The 22,225-nt window shown below is 48.0% G+C and overlaps 1 protein-coding gene across 6 annotated transcripts in view; it reads left to right on the top strand.

The window, feature by feature from the left end:
• The window catches only part of SMAD3 (SMAD family member 3), a 128,449-nt gene that overhangs the window by 49,153 nt on the left and 57,071 nt on the right, over window positions 1-22,225 (top strand). Inside the window, exon 1 of one of the 6 annotated variants that reach the window (XM_058427141.1) lies at window positions 3,998-4,051. The exons of 4 other annotated variants lie outside the window; for them this stretch is intronic. In XM_058427141.1, the coding sequence (XP_058283124.1) occupies window positions 4,023-4,051 (29 nt within the window). In that variant the 5' untranslated portion in view covers window positions 3,998-4,022. Of the gene's footprint in view, window positions 1-3,997; window positions 4,052-4,708; window positions 4,971-22,225 lie in introns of those variants that run through there. One more of the 6 variants, XM_058427142.1, reaches the window with a different exon arrangement.

Here is a 22,225-nt window from a genome sequence, read left to right as displayed (position 1 = left end):
CTTTCTATTTTGGGCACCTTCAAACAGGTAAGCACAGTTTTCTTTGAAGTTATCTCTGCCTCCATGTGGGAGACTATCAACAAACAGCTCCCCCTTCCCCCTCCAAAAGCACTCTCTGCACAGTCACCCCTAGGCCAGGAGCAGCCTTGCAATATGCCACACATCTTGTTACTGCCTGTGGCTTTTCACACCTCCTGTCTCAAATATTGGAGCTTTTTTGGCTACAGCCCTGTGATGAAGGCAGTGTGGGTGCTGTTGACCCTATCTTACCCATATGGACACTGCATCATCTAGGGTCACCCTGTTGGTTGGGATCTGGAGTAAGCCCAGAGGCCAGGATTCTGACTTCTGGTCCAGTGCTCTGCCCTAGCCCTTGAGCAAATGTGTATCAAGTTGCACTGACAATCTTTGAATTCCTGGAACTCATGCCATGAGCACTTCCAGGAGCACCTTAGCACTTCATTACAAAGATGATGAGACTGTAGGAAAGTCTTTTTTTTTTCCCACGGAAGCAGAATCTCACCCACACCCGCAGATTTTGTTGTGTCCCTTCAGCACTGAGCTGTGTTCTCAGAACAGAACAGGTAGAATAGAGTCAAAATGCAAACAGAATGGCCTCCCTCCACAGTCTGCTTTGATGGAAATGTGATGCCAAACAAACAGAAAAGTTGTTTTGGCTCCATCTCTGAGGTCATTTAGTTGCTATTTCCATCTACTTTGAATCCACATCTGCTGTGTGCTCAGAGCTGTGCTGGTTGCCAAATAATCCAACAAGAAAAAGGCATGGCCCCCTTTGGGGCGCTTAGGTCCTGTCTCGCAGTGCCCCAAGCCCAGGTGAGAGATATATGCCCTCTGGGCCATGATTTCCTCATCAGTAAAGCAAGGAAGATAATGTCTGGTTAACCACCCTCCTGGAGTCATGGCAAGGCTGATATAGATTCAGTGGCATTAACTCATTTGTTCATTCAGCACATTTTACTGGCAACTTATGCTGTGCTGGGCTCCAGATATAGTAGTGAGCAAAGAGGAAGCACTCACAAGGGTAACACTGCAAATGCTAGGAGTCATGCATGAGAAGTCCAGGGAGCCTGGTTCCATTTGAGCAAGGGGTGGTGGTCTGGGAAGGTTCCCCTGGGGAAAAGACATTGGAGCCAAGACCAAAGGGTGAGTAGGAGTAATCAGAAGAGCATGTCTGTCATCTCTGGACTTCTGTAGGGAGACTTCTGTAACCACTGTACCCTCTGGAAGTGGGTACAGAAGTCCAGAGATGAGAGAGATATTTAACAACAGAGAGAAATCTACCCGAAGGACTTTGTACATTTCTCTAACATCTCCTGTTCAGTTTATCTCAGCTGGCCTTTGCTGAGCACCTGTTAGTTGCCTTGTGCATCCCTGGGTGATGGATTATGGAGATGGCAGTGGTTGAAACCGTCTGAGAGCAGCTCCCAGATAAACCAGCGCACTGTGGTTGATGGGCTGCCTCCAGGTAGAGAGTGAGGCCCTCCAAGCACAGCCTGGCCATCCACATCTTCACATTTGCAGTGCCTAGCACACAGTGGACAAAAGGGATCACTGGACACGTTGTTCTAGGATGCAGATTCGTACCAGGCCTTCAAGGCTTGTAGAAATCTTCCCTAAAACTGATCATGTGGCCTCCGGTAAGGAATCTAAGCTTTTGAATCTTGGATCCATCTCGGGCACAGGGATAACGGTGGCACCCATCTCACGGGGTGTGTGGACGTTGTCTGAATAATGACTGACGTGCTGAGCAAGTACCTGGCTGGAGAAGCATGCGGTAAAGGGGAGGAGCTGTGATTATTATGGGTATCATTCCTAGTGGTTCTGCAATTAGTCTTGACAGTAAGTGCCGCAGGACTTCAGACAAGGAGAGGCTACAGGTGTGGAAGTGCTCCTCAGAGCCTGTGGGACCTAGATGGGCACAGTGAAGGAGAGTCTTAGGTGGCAGCAAGAAAACTGAGCATCAGGAAAGGAGCAAGACCCTTGGTGATGGGAGTATCTGTTCTGCATGGAGGATAGATGACTTCTCAGCCATTGGGAAACCAGCTAACCAGCTTTCTGCTTGATGGTTATAGAAAAATCCCATGATTAGTGACAATGGCATGCCAAGTTTGAAGAGCAAAGGTGAGGAGGTGAGAAAGCAGATAAATGCAGTATTTATCTTGAAAGAAGTTGTCAACTACTTGGAAATCCCCAAGCTTACTTCCTCCAGGAAGCCATTCTGGACTACTTCACCCAGTTCTCATAGCTCCCGGGCCCTCCATCTTCCCAGCACTGAAACACACACTGAAAAGGGCGTTTTTCTGAATATGTCTCTGCCTCTCCTTTTGGAGGGATGTGGCTCCTTGAGGTCTGGGGTCATGGCTGGCGTGTTTGGTGGAGTAGCTAGAAAGAGTAATAATCCTTTTTGAGTGCACAACATTTACAGAGGCCTCACAGCCTGAAAATGCTAGTTAGGATACACAATCGGGTCTTTTGACCTCAAATCCGGGCATTTTCCCACCTTGTGGGCCTCACTCAAATGATGACCCCAGGTTCTGCCTGTGATGAATGAGCGGGCGTGGTTTTGTTCTGTTAGGATATGACGGTAGAAGAGAGCTGGTTGTCGGAACCAGCAGTGGCTTCAGATCTTGAAAGTCCAACTCCTTCATTTTACAGAGGAGGAAACCTGTGCCCCAAAGCAGGTTCCCCCAAGTTCCAGCCCAGTGCCACCCCACTGCACAGAGCAGCTGTCTCCTTTTGATCATGAGGAAGCCACCAGGTCCCTGGTGGAGTTCAGCAGATGTGCCGGGTATGCAACTCTGGTGGGTGTGAGGATGTTTCCTTTCCTGCTGGGAAGTCCTCCAAGCTCTTGTGAGAGAGATGTGGTTTGTCGAGCATGGATTTTCAAACTTTCTTTATAGAGAGCTGTTGTTAGCTTAAAAATGCCTGGAAACATGATCAAGTGTAATGTTTTAATGATAACATGGAAGCGCATAATACTAAGTACATGTAATGAGAATGTATAGAACTCTCTAGTAAGAGTCTGAAATTTGGCCGGGTGTGGTGGCTCATGCCTGTAATCCCAGCACTTTGGGAGGCCTAGGCGGGTGGATCACCTGAGGTCAGGAGTTCAAGACCAGCCTGGCCAACGTGGCAAAACCCCATCTCTGCCAAAAATACAAAAATTAGCCGGGCGTGGTGACGGGTGCCTGTAATCCCAGCTACTCAGGAGGCTAAGGCAGGAGAATTGCTTGAACCATGGAGGTGGAGATTGCAGTGGGCCGAGATCGCGCCGTTGCATTCCAGCCTGGGCAACAGAGCGAGACAACGACTCAAAAAATAAAAGAGAGTCTGAAATTCTTTCTTTCAACATGCTTGTGTTGGGTGCTGCCTGGCACAGCAGTTGGTGCCCACCAACTCACAGCGTCGGGGAAGATAGGCACGGAACAAGTCATTTGGTATGGTCCCTGCAGTGGGGGAGCCCAGTGAGGGCCTGTCCAGCCCAGCTGAGAGGAGACTGAGAGAAGGCTAGGTGGCATAAGTGAAGATATGGATAGCGCTTTCCTCTTCAGAGTGTTTATTAGCAGGGTTAGATAAAACAGATCTTATGTATTTTCCTGCTACTAAATAGAAGTTCTTGTTTTGTTTGATTTCTGGTGGTCTTTGATATTTTCCAAAAGGATAATAACTCATTGTTGAGTGAGATCAGGACTGGGGCCAGCAGACTTGGGTCCAAAGGTGTGTCATTTTTATACCAGACTAGAATCGGGTGAGGGGAGATGTAAAGAGATCACTATTGTCACAGAAAGCGCTGGAAAGAGCTCTGCTTTGAAAAAATGCCTTTCTCTAGGAGGTTTTCATCCAACATGGGAACACAAAACACCAGCTTAAAATAGCTAGGTAAGGCTTCACGGTCTCTCAATGTGATGTAGGGGTCCTGAGTCGTAAACATCCCATTGTGCAGGATAAAATGCTAGTTTCTGAGCTGTCTTTCAAGACACAACCCAAATGCTGTCTTCCCTATGGTGCCTTCCTTGGGAACCCCAGCCAGGTGAGGTCTGCCTTTTCTCTGACGTTGCCTAACTTTTCCTCTTTGTGTCCCTTGAGCTGGGGGACATGCATCCCCTGTTGTACCTAGCACAGAATCATGCACAAGCAGGTCCTTGTTAACTGTTGGTGTGTACTGGCAAACATTTATGGAGTACCTATTATAAGGCGCACAGGCCAAGGAGCTGGATAGATGAGCGTGGAGTTTGGGGGAGAGGTCTGAGCTGAGATATACATTTGTGAGTCATCATTGTATGGATGAGGCCGCGCTGGGGAGGATATGAGGGTAGAATGAGAAGGTCCAGACCTGCACCTGAAGAATAGCCCCACTTAGGGAATGCAGGGAGAGACAGAGGAAAAGCAAGATGGTCCACAGTGGACATTGAAGGTGAGTGACGAGACCCTTCAGTGAGAGGAAAGGAGCAGCAGTGCTAGATGTTACAGAGAACCCAGAATGGTAAGGCCTGAAAACCATGTGTTTTAGATTCTGTAACCTAGAGACCACTAGGTGACCTTAGCAAGGGCAGTCACAATGGAGTGCTGGGGCTGAAGCCCATTGCAGGGAGGCCTGTAGTCAATGGGAGGTGGGCGGTAGACACAGAGGGCTGGGTTATTCTTGCCACACAGCTGTGCTGGCGCCATGGCGGGGGTGGGGGTGCCACAGAGTGGGAGCCAGAGAGGGACCTGGGTAAGGGCTGACCGTGGGTGGGGAGTGCATGGAGTGCTTTCATGGGCCAAGTGAGTGGAACTGTCTATGAAGCAGATGGATGGAACCCTGGCTGAATGATCTCAGACTTGCCAAAGACATCCATAAAATTGAGACCCGCACACACTCGGGAATGGGAAAAATGAATTATTTTGTAAGAAGCTTATAGTCCAAAGGTAGAATTGCCTAAGAGAGCTTCTGAAAGGAAAAGGTCATGGTAAGTTGGTATTTTTAAAGTGAAATAACATAGGTCGGATTTTTCTAGTAACTTCAAGGGGTAAAGACTTTGGATTTTTTTTTTTTTTTTTGAGACAGAGTCTCGCTTTGTCACCCAAGCTGGAGTGCAGTGGTGTCATCACAGCTCCCTGCAGCCTTGACCTCCCAGGCTCAAGCAATCCTCCTGCCTCAGCCCCTCAAGTAGCTGGGATTATAGGCACACGCTACCGCGCCTGGCTAATTTTTGTATATTTTGTAGAGGTGGGGTTTCGCCGTGTTGCCCAGGCTGGTCTCAAACTCCTGAGCTCGAGATCTGCCCACCTTGGCCTCCCAAAGTGCTGGGATTAGAGGCGTGAGCCACTGTCCCTGGCCGAGACTCCAGGTTTAGTAAGCCTCTTGCAACTCAGTAGGAGTGGGTTTCTAGGACCTCCCCACTTTCTCGCTTGCTGTTTCTTTTGCTAGCCATAAGTCCCTGGAGTACACTGGGTACTTTATGGGAGAAAGAGGAACAGTGTGGGACAGACTTCGCCCTGAGCTGCTTAACGTGATGTGGGGAACAGAGGTGATAAGAGCCTGTGGCAGCTCTGGCAGCCCTGCCATGACCTGGAGTTGGGGAGGGGTATCAAGGATAACAAGTCTTATACACCTGCCATGCTGCTTCTTTGGATCAATACATGGATAATTTTGAAACCCCCTCTATGTATCAAACTCACTTTGGAGATGTAAGGCATGGCCTCTGTCCTGGTGACAGTATCTGAGTGGGAGGCCTGGTAAAATGTCTGTGTTTACGATGATGAACGCCATAATCTAAGACTGCTAAGTGCTGTGGGGTGGTCTAGAAGGGCAGATGGGCTGGCTGTGAGGAGGGCAGAGGCACTGTGCAATGGTGTTGCCTGGGAACACTCCGTGGAGAGTGTGGGAATCTCACCCTGGCCCTACCCCTTTATCTTACAGGTAAGAAATTGGGCCTGGGAAAGGGAAGGGGATTTTTCAAGCTTCATGGCTGCTCCAGGACTTGAACTAAGACTTTCCTTTAGAGCAAGCTTGTCCACCCTCTGGCCCGTGGGCCGCGTGCAGCCCAGGACAGCTTTGAATGCAGCCCAACATAAATTCATAAACTTTCTTAAAACATTATAAGATTTTTTTTTTTTTGCGATTGTTTTTTAGCTCATCAGTTATCATTAGTTAGCGTATTTTATGTGTGGCCCAAGACCACTCTTCTTCCATCGTGGCCCAGGGAAGCCGAAAGACCGGACACCCCTGCTTAAAGAAAGTGCATTTTCTGTTATAAAGGGACCTTGAATCCTCATCTAATATGCTGGGAGTTTGTCTTGCATGTTTTCAGGCAGGACATGATTATATCTGTAACATAATAATATGTAAGAATGTGCACTTCTTAGCCTTTGCCGAGAGGCGGGAGGCCTGTTTCCTGCAGCCCCCGCCCCGTCCTGGCTGAGGGGTGGGAGGCAGCTTGCTGGCCAGCCCCGCTGAGTCACCCTCCGGCGTGGAGCCCGGTGGGGATTTCCACGCGGCCCCAGTGTTCTCTTCTCCTCGTTTCCTGTTGGGCTGTGACGCAGGCTGACTGCCAGCGGGTGCCGGTGGGCACTCCCGACACAGGCCACTGCCAGCCGGCCTTGTGGGTCCTGAGGGCATCGTGGGTGGCTCTCCCCCCACGAGTGACTGTGCCTGGCAGGGTGTACCCCACATCTCAGTTGCACTCCGTTCTGGGTGGGCAGCTCCCAGAGGCCCCGGGGAGGGCTGCAGATGGGCGGGGGGTGGCTGCCTGGGAGGACGGGAGGTTTTGTTGCAGAGAGAGCTTGCTCTTGGGGCAGTTTGTACTGGGCGTTTAGGGTTATAAAAACCTAGATTTGCTGAAAACGGCTCTCTTTTATCTTCTGACAAGAACATTTGTGAAGAAAACAAAACAGACCTTCAGCCATTTAGTCTGTACACTGGGAGAATGGTTTCTACAGTATGCCTGATTTCTCTGGGTCTTTCTAACACATCCATGTATGTGTTTGTCAGTTTCTAGTGCCTCCATTTCTTGATATGAGGATATTTTGCTTAAAAAAAAACTCTACTGATAGGACCTCTGCATATTCATGCATGTTTTTCCTCCAGAACTTTATGTCCCACTACTGTGCTAGGCAGTTTACAAATGTCATCTGATTTCATTCCTGCCACTACAGTCTAAGGCTGTGTTGTCTGATACCTATCCACCACCCTCATGTGGCTATTTAAATGTTGGGTCATTAAAATTAAATACAATTACAAATGCTGTCCCTCAGTCACACCAGCCGCATTTCAAGTGTGCAGGTAGGCTAGTGGCCACCAAGTCAGCTCATATGGAGCAGCACGTTTTCATCACCACCAAAAATTCTATTGGGTAGCACTGGTCTAAGGTCCAGACATATGTCCCCATTTTGTAGATGAGGAAGGTGAGTCCTACAGAGGTTAAGTTGACTTGACCACTTAGAAGAATGAACAAATGAAACCTTTTCATTTTACACATGAGGAAACTGAAGGTTATATACTCCCCTTTCTTTCTTAGAAAAGAGAAATTGATCTGTAGGCTTCAGGGACTCTTCAGCTAGCCTGGGAGTGCTGTGTGAGTCAGCTCTTTTGCTGTTCCCCCTAGACCCTGTCAGCTCTGAGTGGCTGGTTTCTCTTAGTTTCCTCACCAGAGTTTGGGAATGAGCAGGTCAGGACTGCTTTCCGCACGGTAATCCTTTGGCCCATTTCCTATCGGGGGATTTATGGAGCTGGTGATCTCTTGGGTTTTTTGGCCATTTGTTAGAGCCAGAAGAGGTCACAGGAAATGATATACTAGTTTCATTGCCCAAAATACTGAGGTCCAGAGAGGTGAGGGGATGCTGAGGGTCATGCATCTAGCTAAGAGCTTAGCTGGCTCTTAAACTTGTTTTCAAGCCAGGACTTACCTGATTTTCTTAGGAAAGTAATCACTCCATGGACAAGGATAGGTTTTTTTCACAGAGCAGTGATGTTCCCTGTGGTTCCTATGTAGGGTGGTAAGGAATAGGGCTTTGGGATCCTACAGACCAGGGTTCAAATCCTGGCCCTACCACTTGTAAGTTATGGGACTTCAAACAAGGACTTAAACATTCTAAGTCCTCAGTTTCTTCATCTGTAAAACAGGGATAAAATATCTCAGTGAATTTGTTTTAAATACTTGCGTCCGGGCATGGTGGCTCATGCATGTAATCTCAATACTTTGGGAGGCTGAGGTGGCAGGATCACTTGAGGCCAGAAGTTTGAGACCAGACTGGCCAGCATAACAAGAACATAACAAGATCTCATCTCTACAAAAAATTAAAAATATTAGCTGGGCATGGTGGTGTGAGCCTGTGGTCTCAGCTACTCGGGAGGCTGCAGCGTAGGGTTGCTTGAGCCAGGAGTTAAAGTCTGCAGTGAACTATGATCACGCCACTGCACTGTAGCCTGGGCAACAGAGTGAGACCCTGTCTCAAAAAAAAAAAAAATCAGCTGGGCACGGTGGCTCATGCCTGTAATCCCAGCACTTTGGGAGGCCGAGGCGGGCGAATCACCTGAGGTCAGGAGTTCGAGACCACCTAGCTAACATGGTGAAATCCCGTTTCTACAGAAAATACAAAAAAATTAGTCGGGTGTGGTGGCACACGCCTGTAATCCCAGCTACTCGGGAGGCTGAGGCAGGAGAATCACTTGAACCCAGGAGGAGTAGGTTGCAGTGAGCCAAGATTGCACCATTGCACTCCAGCTTGGGCAACAAGAGCGAAACTCCGTCTCAAAAAAAAAAGGAAAAAAAAATTCTAACATGTTTGAGATTGACTGCAATTCCTAGCATATTACAAGTGTTAGTAAATGGTAGCCATTAATATTATGAGCTTGTCATCACCTTCTCCCAGCATTCTAATTTTATAGTATAGAATCCAGTACATAGGAGGCACTCAGATAGACGGGATGACCCAAAATTGGAGACAGGACAAACTTGCTTTGAAATATCTTTTTTTGACATTTCCAAAGAATATACTCAATGTTTTTCTGCAACCCTTTGCCTTCTTTTCAGGTGAAGGACCTCTGCATTTAAAGCAGCGGGTTCAACTGCTAGCCTGAAAAACTATAATAAAACATCCCAGAGTATCCAAAAAGCCTGGAAACAAAGGGAAGATAGTGTGTCCTGCTTTCCAACTTTTGGATATGCTGTAGAATAGACTGAAACAAATCACTGGAAAATAGGTTGTTGTCGATTTTATTTAGAAGCTTTTGTTCCTTTGGATTTTCGTTTTTTATTTTTGAGACAGAGTTTCCCTCTGTCACCCAGGCTGGAGTGCCGTGGTGCGATCATAGCTTGCTGCAGCCTCAAACTCCTGGGCTCAGATGATCCTCTAGCCTTGACCTCCTGATTAGCTGGGACTACAGAAGCAGGCCACCACATCTGGCTAATTTTTTTGTATTTTTCTGTAGAGATGAGGTCTTGCTATGATGGACAGGCTGGTCTTGAACTCCTGGCCTCAAGTGATCCTCCCACCTCAGCTTCCTGAAGTGGTAAGATTACAGGCATATGCCACCACACCCAGCTTTTTTGTTCCTTTGAAAGAAGTCATTGCTAATGATTGCCCTGGGGTGTCCAGATGACTCGGCCAGCCGTCCCCCTCTGCAGTTTACACAGCTTATGTATCTCCACAGTGAGAATTAACTTCACAATCTGGGCCCAAGAGGCTGAAGGATTGTCAGTCTTTAGAAAAAAAAAAAAATCTATTATCTTTAGAGAAGATGGACTTGTTGAGGAAGAAGAGTAGACAAATATTTTCTGGAAATATTTTCAAAGGGAATTAGAAAACAAAAAAGATTTCGGTTGTCCTTTGGTGAATGAGCATATTCATCAGCAGAATGCCTCATTACCATGTAACACAGCTGACCAAGGCCTCATCTGAGACTGTGTTTGAATAGAAATTAAACAGGGCTGACAGTGAAGTTTCTGCTTTTAATTAGCTTTCAAAGGTACACCTCTACCTGTGATGTTGAAGCATCTTGAAAAACCTCACTGCTTTGTGCCTGAATGAGGGGCATCTAGAGGGCTTGGAAGGGAAGATGTGGCACGGGGCAGCCAGGGAGAGGCTGGTGGCCAGAAGATGGACCTGACCTTGGTGAATTTACCTGGCATCTGAGCCTGGCCTGAACAATTCAGAAACCTCATTTCATCAGTCTTGGAGTCAGGGCTCCTGTCTCTTAGCAAAAAGCTAAAGCATACATCAAGCATATTTATTGACAAGTGTAACCACTGTGAGGTTATAACCAGGGCGCTGTCTGCTTATGGGCACCCAACCTGACCAGCCAAATGGTCAGAGGGCTGGGTGGGTCGGGGAAAGGGAGGCAGGGAGTCATGGGAAGCAGTTGTGTTGAATGGCTACAGGCCCTGGTGGCTGGGTGCATCCCCGTATGCCATCCAGGCCCACCCACTACTGGGCCGGCCCTTCCCCTCTGGACAGTTCTTGCTTGGGCACTGGCTGGGTTTGCTGCTGAACCTCCTGGCCTGGCAGCTCTGGTTGCTGATCCACTGACTTCTTTCTTTATAGAGATTAAGAGCGGCTCCAGTGTGTGTACGGAGAGCCTATTTGAAGCGCTGCTGCCTTTCTGTGCCTAGATCCACGATCTTCTCTCCGGGATCACCCTGTAGGATATTTGCTTTCCACCTTCTCCAGTCCCAGTGAATGCATGAACCTCTGTCCTCATTGTTACTGGCTGAGCCAGATGTCAGTCCTGTGACCTGGCCTCAGGACCACTCTTGTAGCCCACCGTGGGTGGATGAAGCCAGTGGGAACAGAATGATAGGAGTTAACCACTTTTTAGGCGTTATTGGGCCTTTTCACTTTAATAGCTTAACAGAGACATCTGTGATGGCTTGCATCCAGAGTGCGTGGTGTTTATTTTTGATTTGAAATATGAAAAGCATTTTTTTTAAGACAACTGACTCCTCTGAGTCATGCCCAGGGGAGCAAACGGCCTGAAATATGAGCTTGTGCTTGCTGGAGGAGGATGACAGAGGAGCCTGCTGCTGAGTTCACTGGTGCTGGGGTTAGGTCACTGCTGGGCTGAAGCACACTGACCATAAGAGCAACATGTGGGCAAGAGCCGCGGCACTGGGGTAATTTATTGCCGCCGCTCGCTTCACCAGGAACCCCACACGCTGAGTTCCCACAGGATGGGACAATTGCATGGAAACCCACACTTGGGCCTGTGTTGAGCAACCACTCTTGAGTAAGAGTTATCTTATTTGGCAGGGTGGGTTAGGTGTGGGGTATTTGTCACTGAGAAGCAGAAACTGTATGCTTGACACACAGTCCCTGAGTCCTTAGGGAATTGAGTAGTTTTCTTCTTTTCTTTTCTGGGTTCATCTTACCAGCAGTCGTGTTTGAGAATGTGCACAGCTCACCTTCGTTCAGCCCTTTACAGTTTACCTCCACAGCCTTCTTTGCGTCTTGGCACCATCTTGCCAGGTGTCAGGCCAGGTGTCAGGCCAGGTGTCAGGATGCTCTGTTTACAGATGAGGAGATTGAGGCATGAGTTCTGATTGCTCACAGTTGCCTCCTGAGTGGTGGGGCCATGCTGGGGCACTGTGCCCAGACTCCAGACTTCCAGGGGTCCTGGACCTCCTGCTGCCAGTCTCCTAGCCCGTTACCACAGCTGTCTGTTTCTTGGCCTCTCCCTAGATTTCTAATGGAACTCTTGGGGTACAGTCTGGAAATAGGTATTTTAAACATGCTTTGCAGTGATTGTTACAGATCTTCATGTTCAGGTGGCCCAGGGGCTGACCCTGCTTCAACTTCCCCTTCAGACATTAAACCTGTACCACCCACTGAAATGGTTTTGATTTTCTATTCTGTGTTTAAGGCCCATCTTCCCCCCATGAATGCCAGCTCTCCAAGGGCAGAGCCCTTTCCTGTCATGTCCACGGCCGTGTCCCAGGGCCCTGGATGGTGCCTGGCACACAGTAGGCCCTTGGTAAATGTTTGTCGGATGAGCACGTCTCTTCCTCAGCTCTGTGGTTAGCTGGGAGAGCTCTGACAGTAGAGTCTGGCAGGCCTGGTTCAAGCATCCCTTTGGTGTAACATGGTGTGAATGGTGGAGCCTCACTGAGTTGTGGAGTGGAGGGCACTGTGTCTCCCTACGACCTCCTGGTGAGGAGAAGATAGTCACCACCCACACAGGCACACTCTTGAATATTCCAGGACAAGGTGGGCACTCATTAGAGGGCAGCTCTTATGGCCACTGCCTGGTGTGTCTTGGCATGAGCAGTAGGGTCATCGTGGTGGTCAGTTTTTCCACTGCCATCAAATGGGATCCATTTAGCTCTCAGACAGACGAGGTATAGGGCTCGACTCTGTGCCGTGGGCTAAATACCGGCCGCCTCGAGCCTCAAATCAAGACCAGACACCGGCATAAACCCAGGTGGCCCAAGCCAAGGTCGCTCCCCAGGGCCAGGCTCATGAATGGATAAGTAAATATTTACCCTGTCTGAGGTCGAATGTGAACTGTCTACCAGGTGTTTTGTTTTTCTGTCTCCTCCCTCTCTTTCTGCAGTGCCTCCCCCTGTAAAAAAGGAAACCAAGAGGCTGACAGGTTAAGTGACGGGCTTGACACAGCTAGCCATCAGAACGTCCTCCTGTCCCATCTGAGTCCCGTTCCTCCTCAGGCACCTCCTCCAGGAAGCATTCCCAGATGACTGGCCCATCCTGCCCTTTCCCTCCTCTGAGCCGCAGCCTGCAGACGGCCCTCTACCTGTGAACCCATACAGGATGTAGGCAAAGGGGAAGAGGTTTGCTCATGCTCTCTCCTTCACCCTTGTGCATATTAATACTCACCTGGCAATTAGTCATATGCAACTCTTGTGTTGACCTTCCATGTTCCGTGTCTTCTGTGCCCATCTCTGGAGTTCCTGAAGATGAAGGGCTGTGTCTGCTACACCTTCAGACTTTTTGAAATTGATTGATTGGTTGGTTTTTACATCCATTTATTCACCCCACCCCTCATCCTACTGTACATGCTTATGGTCAGTCTGTTCTGTGTCAGGCTCAGGGCCTTTCTCCCCAGAGTGTGTTCATGTCCAAGGCTAGAGTGGATGGCAGAGGCCGCAGGACAGCTTAGGCTGAAAGTGGTAGGGAGACTATCAGTGGAGCTGGGAGGAGCTGAGCTTCTGAAACTTGGGAATATTCAGCCTTGCTAATGAGTTCCTCTGAAAAAAATATCTTATCAGGCCCTCAGCTATCCACCAGTTCTCCCTTTCCAACTTGCAGCCTGCACCCTGGCCAGGAAGTTCATAGGCAACAAAATAGAATCCACCTTCACTATCACTCACCCCTTTTAAAATGTGACTAACCCTGAGCTAACCAAGCCTTGGCCAGACGTGGATATGGTTATGCACGGACTCCGTTTTGTGGTTTGTCATTTCTGACTTGCTGGGAAATCCTTTGTTGGGGGTGGGGATGGGAAGTAGAGCATCTCTGGGGCTGGAGTTTTTCTAAGATGTGTAAGATTTAGAGGCTCTCACACTGCAAACAAGGAGAGTGGGCTGTCTGCTTGGCTCCGTGGTCAGTGGAGAATAGCCCGGACTTGGAGTAAGAACAGCTAGGTTCAGATCCCTGACTTTACTCCTGACCACTTAGTAGCCTTGGCCGAGTCCCTCAACCTTTTTGCCTCAGTTTCCTTATCTTTAAAACATGGGGTTCTTGAAGGATTAAAGGAGCTTGTGTGTGTAAAACCCAGGAACACAGTTCCTGGTGTATAGTGACTTATAATTTCGAAAACCTTAAGATTTTATTCATAAGATTTCTTTTTTTTCAAGGCCAACTTAAGATTTCTAAGAGTTTGTTTTTCAAAGAGTTGGGGTCTTGCTTTGTTGCTCAGGCTGGAGTGCAGTGTAAGATCATAGCTCACTGCAGCCTCAAACCTCTGGGCTCAAGAGATCCTCCCACCTCAGGCTCCTAAGTAGCTGGGACTGCAGGTGCACGCCACCACACCCAGCTAGTTTTTAAATACATATTTTTTTTAGTAGAATGAGCCTCGCCATTTTGCCAAGGCTGGTCTGGAACTCCTGGCCTCAAGCGATCCTCCCACCTCGGCCTCCAAAAGTGCCAGGATTACAGGCCTGAGCCACCACGATCAGCCTTCTAAAAGTATTTTGGTGTGCATCATTACCACTGTGTCTTAAAGGTGATGTGCACCTTTAGCACAGAGTGTTAAGTGCGTGGTGGATGGATGTCATGTGCATTTTACAGATGAGGCAACAAACTCAGGTCCAGCCACTTACCCAAAGCCACATAGTCCCAGGTAGAGTTGGAATTTGGAATAAAGCCTACTGACTCCAATTCTAGATGCCTTCTACACTCCTGTCCCCCTTCCTCTACACCAGGGGTCCCCAACCCCTGGGACCCCTGGGAAGTGATGTGCACTTAACACATCACTATGGGAAAAAGAAAGCAGGAACTAACAGGACTCCTCTCTCAAGAAGGAATTTCAGCCTACCTGGGGAAAGAATAATGGCCAAGCAGTAACTCAGGTTTGTTTAGCCTTCTAGAGCGGTGTTGCCGGATATCACTGTAATGTGAGCTACAGTGTGTGGTAGCCCCCACTTGTTCTTGGTTTTGCCTTATGAGGTTTCAGTCAGCTACAGTCTGGAAATAGGTGAATATAGTACAATCAGCTGTGTTGAGAGAAAGAGACCACATTTATATAACTTTTATGATAGTATATTGTTATAATTGTGAATTTCATTATTAGTTATTGTTGCTAATCTCTTACTGTGCCTAATTTATAAATTAAACTTTGTCTTGGGTGCATATGCATAGGAAAAAACACAGTGTCTATAGAATTTGGTACTGTCTCTGGTTTCAGGCATCCACTGGGGGTCTTGGAACATACTCCTCTCGGATAATTACAATTCCTTCTAAAATCTGAAATCTTCTGGCCATGTTAAAATGTCAAAAGAGAGTGAAATTAATTTTAAATACTATATCTTGTTTAACACAATATATCTCAAACCATCATCACTTTAGCATGTACTCAAATATAAAGATTGTTAATGAGCTATATTACATTCTTCTTCATCATACTAAGTCTGAAGTTGATGTGTTCTTTATACTTATGGCACATCTCAGTCTGCACTGTCCACATTTCATGCTGCCACGTGGCTGGTGGCCACCATATTGGACACTGCAGCTACAGGATTTCTTTGTTAGGTCAGTTGATGTCACTTGCGTTTTGGAGTGGAGTAATTGAGCACACTGGCTGAGTTACACAGCTAGAGAGGAGCCGGGTGGGACCAGAGCTTGGTCTTCTTCCCATTAAGGAAAAAGGAAAACTTGCATTTGCTGAATGTCTACTATGTCCCAGGTGCTGTGCTAGATACTCTACCTTTCTCATTCCATTTAGTTCTCACAGCAGCCTTGCATGGTGGATGAATATCATGTGCATTTTACAGATGAGGCCACAGAAACTCAAGAGAGGCCCAGCAACTTACCCAATGCCATGTAGTCCCAGGTAGAGTTAGAATTTGGAATAGGGCCTGCTGACTCCGGTACTAGGTGCCTTCCACTCACCCGACCTCCTTCTCCTACACCAGGGGTCCCCAACCCCAGGGCCATGGACTGATACTGGTCTGCGGCCTGTTGGGAACCGGGTCTCGTAGTAGTAGGTGAGTGGTGGGCAAGTGAGCATTACAACCAGAGCTCCGCCTCCTGTCAGATAAGCGGCTGCATTAGATTCTCATAGAAGCGTGAACCCTATTGTGAACTGCATATTGGAGGGATCTAGGTTGCACACTCCATATGAGAATCTAATGCCTGATGATCTGAGGTAGAACAGTTTCATCCTGAAACATCCCCCCCAACCCTCGTCTCTGGTGCTGAAAAGATTGGGGACGCTGCCCTACACAGAGAAAGAGAATTTGTACATAGCAACTTAGGCAAAGTATTCAAGGAAAGTGCCAGGGGGCAGGAAGGACACCGTGGGCTGGTGACCTGTTCAGTAACAGCTTCAGGGTATCAGTTCAGAAGGCCTAGGCCTGCTTTGGTTGGGGTGGTGTATATGTAAAAGCAGCATTCTGTCTAATCACAGGTTCTGCCTGAAAGGCGGACACTTTTAACCCTTCGGTGGACAGGGTTGGTGATAGCTAGTGGGGGGTATGAGGTGGGGGTGAGGAGGTGGTGGTGGGCAGCAATTGCGGAGGCCAGAGATCTGGGCTGTGTTCTGTCACGCTGGGAATGCTAAGTACTTCTCAAGCCTCCAAGCAACAGACTTTCTGCTTGGGGAATCCCCAAGGATTTGGGGAGGCTGGAATTGGGCAAGCTCTTGAATGCATGCATGGATTCATGCAGTCACTCACTCCACAGATAGACACGTGTTTTGGGCCAGAATGATTTTGGCAGGAATATCTTGTCCTACATGCTGTTGCCATGTCCTCTGAGGACCCGCTGCTTCGCATGTGTAAATCTCCCTCCAGAGTACTCGGCAGATTCCCGAAGCTGACTGAGGCTCAGGGAGTGTCAGTCCCTTGCCACAGGTCACATAGTACTGAATGGAAGATATGGGACCTCAGAACCAAGAGGCTTTGACTCATTTGTCCCTCTTTCTGTCTGTTTTGCCATCGGCCAGGAGATAGTCACTGAGTTGTTTCTATTTGCCAGGCATCGAGCTGTGTTCTCAGGGGTTTCATTGTTGTTGTTTTCATTTTGAGTGTGTTTGTTTTGTTTTACTTTTAGGAGCAATCACAGTGCTCCTGTTGCTGAATGGTGGCTGATGTCTGTTGCATGCCAAGCACTGTGCAGGGTGCTGGTCACAGTTTACTCTAGGGATTCCTCCCAGTCCCGCTGTAAAGAGGAGGAAACTGATGCTCAGAGACTTGGACCTTTCTGAACATCATGAAGCTAGGGATTTCAGTCCCAGCCTCTCTCGAGAGAGAGCCCTGACTTAGTCACTATTACCTCACTGCCTCTCTGTGACCAGGGTTGAGTCCTGGTCCTCAAATGAAGCCCGATGTGCCAGAACCTTCTTGTGAGGCCTTACCTGGTCTTCAGTTTTACCACGTGTTAATTGGGGGCAGGGCAGCCAGTTCATCCTCTTCTGCAGAAATCACCCTGCCCAGGAGATGGGTGCTTCTTCAGGACACTACCTGGCTGAGAACACTGCATTAACAGGAGATAGAGATCCAGTGTGTGTGAACCTTGTGAAAGCGTCTCTGTCTGTTCCTCCAGTCTCCCCCTTCTGTCTTATCATGCAGGGCAAGCTCGGGTTGTTGTCCTGTCTCTGTTGGGAGGACCATTGAGTGGTATCTCCCATGCCCAAGCAGACCTGCAGAGAACCCTGTCCAAACTGATGGTCATCTGAGACACGGAACTTCATGACAGGAAGGTGTTTTGGAGGATAACTAGCAAGTCTTTCGCTTTATAGAGGGGGAAACTGAGTCCTCAGTGATCAGCCACATAGATTCTGTGTTGTAGAGACCTGAGGACGCGTCTCATCTCCTTATCTGAACAGCAAGTTCCCATGCTGTGAACGTCTCACCCTGACCCTCACCGTATTTTTTAGGAAGTGAGTGGGGCTTTGAGAAGGACAACCTCACTGTTTTGCCCATTTCTGAGATGGAAAATCAAGGAACATTGCCCCATCTCTACCCCAGGAATCTATATGCCCCTCCCATAGGCAAGATGGAAGCTAGACCAGAATGTGCAGCTTGTGCTTCTTGCAGGGATGGTGAGGGCAGATGAGGGCAGGGAGACAGCATTCCTAAACCCAGCCTTTTGACCCAAGAGGCAGGGACTCCAAGGCTGTAGAATGGGAGGAATTGTGGGAGGAAAAGCACTGGGCAGAAGGTCTCAGTCAAATGCACCTGCAGTTATTAGCTATGTGACTTGGGCACAGTGCCACCTGTGAGCCCCCATTTTCCTCACTAGGACAGTGAACTCACAAATAGGTTTGAGTTGTTGCCCTCCCAGAACTGTTTCATGAATTGAATGAGGTGCCTTGCTTAACTGTACTGAATGCTGGGGAAGCCTGCTTAAATGGATGACAGGCTTTTTATCATTAGCAAGCTGCCGTACTCCCCACTCATCACTCCAAGGCAGACCATTGCATTTTCTTTCATTCTGATAAACTCCTTGAGTTGAACAGAAATCAGACTCCCTGTAACTTCTGCTCCACAGTTTAGAACAGCCCACCATGAAGCCTTATGTCCTTTGGGACATTCTGCCCTGTTCACTTGGATTTCTCTCCTCCCTGCAAAGCATCATCAACTTCCTCCTCTGACCCATGTTTTGCACTTCCTTGCTTGTCACTCCTCTTTAAACGCTTGTCCAAATTGTTTGTGGCCCATCCTGTATTACGCCCAGGGCAGATGCAATAGCCCAGCCCAAGCAGCAGAGACCATGGCCTCCCTTGTGTGGGGTCTGTGCCTCTTCTCCAGGCAAGTGGCTGTGACAATCTAACTTTATGGAAGGGTGAACTCAATCACATTGGCTGAACTGCTGGTGAACACGGGAAAAGCCCTCCTGGACCTCTTATCTCTCTCTTCTTGCCAGAGGAAAACCATGTCCCATTTGTCCCGTTTGAGCACTATCAGGCTTATAGCCATAATCTTTTACACCGTAACGTAACTTTGCCGATGCCAATATTATATGCCCATTTTTTTTCTAGAAAAACTTAATTGGGATTTTAAATGCATTTGGGGGATGGGCTGCGTTTCTGTTTGCCTCTAAAAACAATGAGAAGGAAAACAAAGTATGATTCTATTGCCAGAAAGACGGAGCCAAATCTGAAATTAATTTACAAAGTCATTAGTATTTTCCATTTGTGACCCCCAAAATGAATGTAGGTGCAGTTCTTTGCAATTAACTGCAAATTAGGAAAGGGTTGGGAGGATGTTTTAGGGACCAACACACAGAACTGTAGCAGAAGCAGATGGGGGAATGGAACCAAGAATTGCCTTGGTTTTCACTCAAGTCCGTGGTTTCGGAGAGTAGTGCCGACTCAAATATTCCCCAGAAGAGAGCACTTTTTCAACAATCTGAAAAGTGGCAGGGACCTTTGGAATGATCTGTTTTAACCTTTTCATTTTCTGAATGAGGCAACTGAGAGATTCAGGAAGGGTAAGTGACTTGCCTAAAGTCCCATAGCCAGGAAGGTCAGAACTAGGACCAGAGCTCTGCTCCTGACTCCCTGGCCAGTGCTCCAGCTGCCACTGCCCCTGTCTCCTGGGTGCTTGTCTGCTTGTGCCTTTAATGTTCAGCATTTGAGAGATTTTCATGTTTAGCACTTTCATGTTTAGCAGTACTCCTCATTAGAGAAAAATGGGATGATGTGGTCACAGTCACCCGCAGAGTCACTCCAGGTTTCAGATGTGCTGGCACTTACAGAGTGCCACAGGGAGAAAGTGGTGGTTTCTTCCTTCCCTTAAGAAACCTGGTTATTTCCAAGGCTCAACCCCCGCAATGCCCCACCAAGCCAGGCTGCTACCACTGCACATTGAGAATCTGCTGCTCTGTGAATGAAATTGGCCTGGGGTAAATGAGCAGTGAATGTGTGTCAGTGTTTGGTATTTGCAGAAGGAGCTCTTCCTGCAATTCCCTAAGCTCAGATGAACGGGGCCTTTAAGATGCCATCCAGCCATCAGAGAGATGCAGGAAAGGCCTTTTGAAATGCTGTTTCCCCTGACCCATTTGAGGTGAGGCCCTGTGATGTCATTTCCCCGGTGGTGTGTGTGAAAGAGCAAGCAGCACTAAGAAAAGCCACTGCTGAGAGTTCACAGTCCTTGCTTCAGTGTTGTCTTACGCTCAGGGCGCTTTAAAGGGCTTACAGCGACCCTACCTCCAGCTTCTCCAGCTCCCTTTCCTTGGCAAACACTTGACCCATCCCAGCCGCTTGGGCTTTCTTTCCTCCTCCTCTGCTACCACATACTGCTACCACATACTGTTGGGAAATTACTAAAGGCATGACTCTGGCTCTCAAAGACTCTGAAGTCCAGGATTGAGAAGAACTGTGTTTACACGGAGTTGTCAAGGATTATTCTGCCAATGATAAGCTATGAGTGTGCAACTCTGTGCCGGGTCCTGCTCTGGGAGCTTTATGTGTGCTGTTGCCCCTCACACTCACGGCAGAGGTGAGAGATTTCTACAGACAAGGAATCTGAGGTTTAAAGAAGCAATGTTTGATGAGCCACTGAGGGGTGGGGCTGGGATTGGAACCGAAGCTGGCTGCCCTTCAGCCCCCAGGGTCCTGCTGGGGAGATGTGCCCAGGGGGTCCTGTGCTGGGGGAGTGGAAGCAGGAGTGTCACTGGGGGCTTTGTCCTGGAAGCTGGGCAGGTGCTGGGGACAGAGCTGGCCTGGTTTTGGAGCCACAGGAGAGAAGATGGCCGGGAAGAGCTGTGTTTGGAAGGTTCCTTTCTGTGCCAGGGGTCAGCAGTCTGGGTTCTAGCACTGAGAGGGGCAAAACGTGGGTTTGTAGGGGAGAGAGGGTGACTCTCAGTGAGGGTAAGAAAGATCAGCTCTAGTGAGCTCTTCTCACCCTGGGTCCCAGCCTGCACCAAAAATCCAGGGGCAGCCCCCGGGCCCAGCCTGCCCCCTTCACAGTCCCCTGACTGCTTGAGGCTGTGGGTCAGTGGCTTTGCCCCTTGGAAGCTTGGTTTCCTCATCTGGGACAGAAAGGGGTCAAAACACCCTTTTTCATTGTTAAGATTAGATAATTTGAGCGCTGAAACTTCTTGCAAAGTGCCTGGTACCAAGTAGGCCTTCTCTAAATAATTAAATGATAGTTTTCATTTTCCCTTCCACTTAATTGTTTTTTTTTTTTTTTTTTTAACTTTTCTTTCCTGTAATAACAAATTTCAGAAGACAAGTTAATACATTGCTGTGTATACTCTCAGGCCAAGAATTTCCTCAGTGTTTACATACCAGAGTAGTACTTTGAACTCTGATTTTCTCCTCTGCCTCTGTACTGGTTCAGACACCCTCTCTAAGATGCCAGAAGCATTGCCCTGCCTTGGCCTGTTGGTGGTGGGTTATGTGTGTGTGTTTTCATCGTATTATAAAAATGTGAAACATTTGAATTATGGGCAAGTGGTAACTTAACCATGTACCTTCTATCAGATTTAATAAATGTTAATATTTTCCATATTCACATCAGGTATTTGTAACATCTTTCTTTACTAAAAATAAAAACCTTCTGCTGAAGACCTTCTGTTACTCCAACCCCTTCCCCCTTCTTCTCCCTCCCGTTTCACAGGTGTTTACTCTCTTTTAAATTGGTGTGTGTCCTTCCCAGCTAGAATTTTGTAGTGTATTATTTGTAAAGCCAGATAACCCCATTGCAATGTGTTTGAACCACCAAAGCAAATGATCAGCTTTTGGGAAAAGAAGGCTGAATATCCAAGGCCAGATCAGTGACTTGAGATCGCAGAACAAACCTTCCTGCTCTCAAACTGAAATCTCAAAATTATAAATTCATTGGCTTTGACTTAAAACTTGAAACCCTCAACCCTGCATAATTGCAGATACATTAGAGATTGTGCCATCTTGAGCTCCCAGGGTCATCTGAACCTTTCATGTGAGGAAATACATCCCCAGAGTCAGTCATTCTTTTTTTTTTTTTTTTCTTTTTGAGATGAAGTCTTGCTCTGTCACCCAGTCTGGAGTGCAGTGGTGCGATCTCGGCTCACTGCAACCTCCGCCTTCCGGATTCAAGTAATTCTCCTGCCTCAGCCTCTTGAGTAGCTGGGATTACAGGCGTGCGCCATCACACCTGGCTAATTTTTGCATTTTTTAGTAGAGACAGGGTTTCGCCATGTTGGCCAGGCTGGTCTCGAACTCCTGACCTCAGGTGATCTGCCCACCTCAGCCTCCCAAAGTACTGGGATTACAGGCATGAGCCACTGCGCCCGGCCCAGAGTCAGTTATTCTTAGAGCAGGCGTTTTGTCTTTTGTCTTTAATGCTTCCCTCCCCACTTTAACATAAATGTAATATATAATTATTGTGGAAAATTTAGAACACATGGAGAAGTAAAGCTTGAAATTGCTGACTGCCCTATTACCCCAACCTCCACCCCATAGAGATATTTTCTCCCCATTCCCCCAAGGGCAGAGGATGGAGATCCCTGGGCTCCTCCAGGTGGGGAGTGGCACCATGGTCTCTTCAGGTTTCGTAGCGGACAGGCCCCATTGACCATAGGATATGTGTCCCCAAGGTGGTTAGAGGCCATCACCTGCCTGAGG

The sequence above is a fragment of the Hylobates moloch genome, unplaced genomic scaffold (genome assembly GCF_009828535.3).
Source record: "Hylobates moloch isolate HMO894 unplaced genomic scaffold, HMol_V3 SCAFFOLD_14, whole genome shotgun sequence".
NCBI lineage: Eukaryota > Metazoa > Chordata > Mammalia > Primates > Hylobatidae > Hylobates > Hylobates moloch.
The sequence above is the reverse complement of the archived record's forward strand: the minus strand, read 5'-3'. Positions and strand labels throughout refer to the sequence as shown.